Genomic DNA, 6,510 nt, shown 5'->3' with positions numbered 1-6,510 from the left:
ATGTCTTTAAGAAATTAATAAGTTATAAGTATAATGACAGACTACACTAAATATTGTGTTACTATGTCTTAGAAGATATGGTATTTTATTTTTAATTTATTCAGTTAACATTTTGTTTTGAATGTAATTATTATTTATATATCATGAAAAATGCCTTTTATGTCAAGAAACTCACTCTGTAAGACTGATAAACTACGCTGTCAAGATTATTTTGAAATTATATACTTCATTTTAACGTTTTGTGTATAATATGCTCACTAATAAATGAAATGTAACGTTTAACTATAGATAGAGAACGCCACCTTTAAAAAGAAACAAAGAGACAGACAGGAATTCGTAAAAGTTGAACTGATTGCCAAAGGTTAGAAAGGAGCATTAAATTTTTTAAATGATTCAAAATATCTCCAGATGCACAGTGTTCATAATGTTTAAAATTAATATAAATTCGATAAGTTATTAGATTAGTCATAATAGAATGTAGTGTACTATAAGTGTATTTCAAGTTATCTTTAACTTGTAAACTCCTGTCATCTTTCTAATAGTTGTAAGGCTTCGATCTTTAAAGATTCAACTGAATCAGTTATGCCACTGCCATATCATTACAGCTTACAAGATGTTGTAATTACAGCTATAAAACGAAACAATATTATATTAGTTTGATTTAGTTAACAAAAACGTAGGCGAGGAACTGCAAGAGTAAATGATGTATCTGTTTATTTATCCTATTTACACGGGTTGTAACTAGATTTAACATACTGATTCAAACCTACATGTAACTATACTAAAAAATGACATTGATGCACATGTATTGTTCAAAAATATTGTACACATCTTGAGCAATGAAATTGGACAGTATCCAACTTCTGCTTCCACTCAAACATCTGGAAGATGCATTGGAAAGCATGGGCATCTTTGCCAATTCCTCTTGTAACCAAATTACTTTCTTGTGAACAAATACTACAAAGACATTCCTAGTCATTATTTTACAATGAATCAGAAAAAGAAAACATAAAAAGTAAATTCAATATTTCTATCGAATAATCAAACAACCAGAAAAGACAACCCTTACTTAATTCGTCTTAATAAGTAATTTGTTTTTGAAGCAAAAAAAAACAAAACATCACCTGGCATTAATTTAAGATAATATAAAAACTATCGTTTTACAATATTCTTAATATAAATATTTTCACGACGAGTATTTTAACCTAACATCAATAAACATACACGCTAACATACAGCTTTTGTACTAGCACAAAACGACCTGTTTGTGGATTGAAATGATCTAGTTTAATGTTTATTGAATATGTCAATTGCTAAAGAGGGCATTTGTCAGGTGTTGAAGTGGAGGTATGACGAACATCTTAGTGGTCAAACATAGGTGGCACACTAGTTACCCTCAGATGTATGTTTCCTTTTTATGATGTAAGATTACACCATTAGTAAAAATAACTTAAAGTGATTCGTGAATTCTCAAATAAATGACACAAACAACATTTTCATTTATAGTTATTGACAATGTACTGATATTTTGGTCAGCGAGGGAAAAAAAAGGATACTTGGACAGTATTTGAATCGGCCCACTCATATATATTTCCTTTTTGCCATCAGAACAAAACTAAAATGAATTTTGTTTTACAATTAGAGTTGTATTTCAGAGTAATTGAAAAAACTTGATTTTGAGATTTAGAATTTAAAAATGATGAAATAATAAAGATTTTTCTTCTACTGTGAAACGTCTACCGATATATTTTTGTAGCTCACTGAATAACAATTGAAATTGTAATAATTTTCAAGAGTTTGATAAAACAATGAACATTATCAATACAACCTCGAAAAGAATTCCAAGACAAATAAATATAAAATAAATAACTTTCTTTGTTTCCACCTTATAATCCATAGAACCAGAGTATAATGTAAATACAATGATTAAGTTCGCAGATCGTTCACAATAATTATAAAAATATTGAAGATTTTTTTCAGGAAATAAAGATTTTTTTACATTTTTTTATTCCTTTCAACATTGTTTGATAAAATTATTTTAAAACTGCTTCTCAAAGTCTTTTTTTTTTCTATTTCAAGTCCAAAATGTAGTTTTGTCAGAAGTTAAGAAGAAATATATCTTTGTACGGAATTTCTTTCATCGTTATTAATCGGAATATGTTATTTATTCAATATCATTACTGCTAAGAAAATATAAAATAAACAGAAAAATGTTTCCTATTTTCGAATTCAAACAAAAACCACTAAAGTTACAGAACAACGAAAGTGATAAATAAAAAACTAGTATTTAAAGACACTCGATAAACTCGTAATGAGTAAACTACAATAGGAAATATGTAAATCAATCAGATAGACTGTTGAACAATTAAGTTTTTAGCTACAAAAAATTGGAATGACATTACAATATACTGTCAGTTAGGGATAATATACCCGAAAAAATTGCCACATCATCAAGTACTTACTCTTATCTACAAATTACAAACGTTTTCTCAGAGTTAAAAATAATCGTAATATTTTATTAGCTCTAATATCTATCGCTATGTTAATTATCTACGTTTATTTAGTTTAGCACCCATAGACACCGATATATATATACAGATTTCTATACATGAAAATAAAACACACCATAATTTCACTATTTTAATTTACAACGTTTGTTTGCGTTAAAACCACTAGATGGCACTTCAACATTCAATAATGTGCTAAACGCATCTAAAAAGCCACGAATATGCTATTAAGCAATGTAATAAATCTGATATCGTTGTAAAAACACAGTATACCTTATTGATATACCTGCCTGTGTTTAACAAGTAATTCTCTACAGTTTAAAATATTCTTTTCTTAAATTAAATCCACTACTTTGTTGTGAGAACCAATAATCATCCTGGTCTCTCGGTGGTGTTAAGACTTTGGTTGAAGAAAGCACCCTGAACGCCGTCTTGTGGCGTGAAGGTGGAAGACCATACACGATAGATTTCTTGATTTTCTTTTCGAACTGTAATAAAACGAAAGAAGATTCAAGTGACGGCTATACGAAAATCTCAAAACACAAAAGAAACAACATGTAGCTAAAAAATAATTAGTGTTATATATTTTTCGTAACTTGCCAGTTACATATACCTCGTATGAGGCTAAATTTGTACACTCTAAGTTCCAGCTGTCGTCAAAGGATGTGAATATAATGAGGAATGGAAATTGTTTCTGGAGTTTCTAGGGATCATTACTCTACAGCATAATCACTGTACGATTGATAAGATCATTATTAAATGTCACGTGAAGAGACAGAAGCGATTGTTGCTTTTGACAAGGCATTACTCATTTTTTGTTTTGTTTTTCTTGCATAACTTTATAATTTCCAATTTTTACAATCAAAATATTGTTAATGCAGTCGTTGTAAGAGTTTAGTGTCTATCATACCTCAGCAAGCCAGAAACAACGTGTTTCGTACCCATGTTAAAAGTATGTTGTTATGAAATCGTTATAAATATTGTTATCGTATTGCAGTTTATTTAACCAAGAACAAGAAATTCATATCCTGTAAGACTTTATACTTATTTGTCATGGAAACCAATATTTTTGTCTGCTGTGTATTTGCAGCAATTTGCATGTTTTCTGATAAAAAAAAAAGTATAAAATGGAATTAGTTCGTTATAGAAAGAAGTTTGAATTCACCTCAATCATATATGTATGCTTTAAGGTTTTTACATATTGTATAGGTATTACTAATACAGCAAGTTTATTATGTGTAAAGCTGATATTCATTTATTGCTGCTGGTTCATATGCCTACTGTTAAAATCCATCTAAAGTTGTCACTTGTTATTCAAAGCAAAATATTTTCTTGTTTCAATACGAACATGAAACGAAGAACAACGATATTTTCTTGGTCTGTTACAACGTGATGTCTGTAGAAGGCTAGTTAGTACTTTCAATCTGCATTTGTTACGATGAACACGAACCTAATTTCAAAATTACACGGAATTACCAGCATAAAGATATCAAATCATTTTTTGCACATTAATAAGTGGGTTAACGTTTTTTTAAATAAAAAACACGCAAACATAAACAATTCATAAAGATAGAAAATTAAAACCGGTAAAAAAATTCTATTCTTATTTTTATACTCGTATTTTATGCCATCTTTGGTAAAGGACGCCTAGCTGGAAGTAATGTTATCCATCTACATCAAGACAATGTCACGAAACCAAGAATCAGGAGAACGTAGGCCGTTTTCTTTTTATCTCAGTAAACCACGAAAATAAGCTCAACCTATACATGTCTGTAGTTAAATCTTGTCTATTTCTATAATGGCTTTCGTTTAAGTCCGAAAAGAAAAGCAGTGCTGTAACTAAATTGAAAATAACAAGAGAAAAAAAAAAGCGAAAGCATAACATAGCTTCATGCAATTCTATTGAGGAAGCAACATCCGCGCCATTCATTCCAACAACATTAACACATTATCGTGCATACCCGCATTAAGAAAACGTATTTCGTATACAGAGAAAGTAAAGTCGTTTTCGATGTTTTCTGAGAAACACTTACAAATACTTTAAACGAGTATCTCGAAGATATATTTATATATGTTCCACGACCAAATTCATCAAATACATTGAAAGTGTACTTTTCTACAAACCTTTGTATACAATATTGAAAAAGAAAGAAAAAAGGCACTTTCCATTTTACTTAATTGGATGAGATGCTGGAAATATGCCAAGTTATAAAAACACAGGAAGCACTTCACAACATCAACAGCAGCAAGCTTTAACAGTAAAGTTTGGCCTTTCGAAAGGAGACTAAAATCAATAAATATATATACATATAATGTTTATTGGGTGTTTTTTCCAGATGTTTAATTTTTCACTTTTAATGCTTAGAAGCACAATAGACTTTAAACATTTCGAACCAACAAATCTTCTTGTACAAAATTCAATAATTTTAGATTTTCAAACGAAAGTTTAATTGTAAAATTCCATTTTTATATATATATGGTGTACAGAAAACGCTATTTTTTAATTCACATTCTGAGAATGGTACTTCCATTTTTTTTAACTGAAAAAAAACAGGATATTTTTAATTTAATAACTCGCATTAACGGACCTTGATTTGATAGAATATGGGATAAAATGTATGTTTAATTAGTAAACATTACATATATATATATTTCAATTTGTTGATTGGTATGGTTGTTGTTAAGTACAAAGCTACACAATGGGCTACCTTTTGTTCTGCCCACCACCAGTATCGAAACTCGATTTTATGACATCGTAAGCCAGCAGATTTATCCTTGAGCCAGTGGGAGTAGGGAGAGTACTTTTTCAAACAATAATCATCTGTTACTTTAGTAATGGCGTTCGTAATAGATTTATTTTACTAGTTATTTGCTAAAATATCATAGAGTCGGTGGACTGTATGTAGGGATGGCCAAAGTACTCAATAGGCATAATACAAATATGCACACTAAAAATCAACAATGACAGAGTTTTATTTTAGAAGATAATTGCCACTCACTTTCATTTGTTTCGCTACCCAACAAGCCCATAAATAAGGCAAGAAACTATCGTTAAGATACCAAACCAGAAAGTGACCAACCCACCAAATTGTCCATCTTTCTTCTTCTTGTTTCAGTCGAGATAAATCTGCAACTACTTTATCACTAACGTCAGTTTAAACCTAAATCCACTCTATGTGTTTCTGAGCAGTGCACGATGTCATCGGTTAGCCATAACAACTAGTAGTAATGGCCGGTAATTCCTGTTTCACCCTATACATATGCTTTTTAAATGAGCACCATATTTCTGTAAAAACCTAACTTCAAGGGGTAATGATAATATCGTTTACACTAGAATTATGATTTTTTTTAAATTAATAGATGAATGTTAGATGACTGTAACATAGAATACTCAATGCTTTCTACACTATACAACCGATGTGTTTAGGAAGCCAACCCCTATATTATGCATGAAGCGAAGGAGTAAAAAAAAAATCAATACACATAATATTAAATTTTATTATGCACATTCATAGAATACATTAACTTTCAGTCAATGATAAAACGTCACACAAAAATATTAATAAAAACATTTTGTAAATATAAAATGATGTAGGGATGACAGCGCCAAAACGAATGCAAACAAGAATACAGGGATGATACAGCTTTACATAAGTCATCACAACATGACTTTTAATATTATAATTTAATGTTACACTGTAAAATGCATACTTAACTTTAATATTACTGCAGTTGGAAGTTATATGTTCCTGACGGTTGATATGCAGTTTGTTTATCATAATATCATGGTCATGTCTGGGAAGGCATCAGTGTAGTGTAAATTAGAGCCTAGGACACACATACAAGGAAAACCAAGTTGAGTCAAACATGTCTTAATTATTACAGACTCTCGCTACGAGCTACGAGATCGGTCGAATTGACCGACTTCGTAATAATTTTGTACTTGTGTGTTTTACAGTGTAACCATTACATTTTAATATTAAAAGTCATGTTGTGATGACTT

General features: G+C 30.0%; 1 protein-coding gene across 4 annotated transcripts in view; it reads right to left on the bottom strand.

The window, feature by feature from the left end:
* Positions 1 to 713: 713 nt before the first annotated feature.
* The window catches only part of LOC106473603 (protein SON-like), a 141,517-nt gene continuing 135,720 nt past the window's right edge, over positions 714 to 6,510 (bottom strand). For all 4 annotated transcript variants that reach the window (XR_002614006.1, XM_022402997.1, XM_022403001.1 and 1 more), the window contains exon 2: positions 714 to 2,995. Coding sequence is in view for 3 of the 4 variants with exons in the window: in XM_022402997.1 (XP_022258705.1) it covers positions 2,880 to 2,995 (116 nt within the window). In the remaining variant the exon portion in view is untranslated. The remainder of the gene's footprint in view (positions 2,996 to 6,510) is intronic.

The sequence above is a fragment of the Limulus polyphemus genome, unplaced genomic scaffold (genome assembly GCF_000517525.1).
Source record: "Limulus polyphemus unplaced genomic scaffold, Limulus_polyphemus-2.1.2 Scaffold131, whole genome shotgun sequence".
Lineage (NCBI taxonomy): Eukaryota > Metazoa > Arthropoda > Merostomata > Xiphosura > Limulidae > Limulus > Limulus polyphemus.
This window is presented reverse-complemented; position numbering and strand designations above follow the sequence as displayed.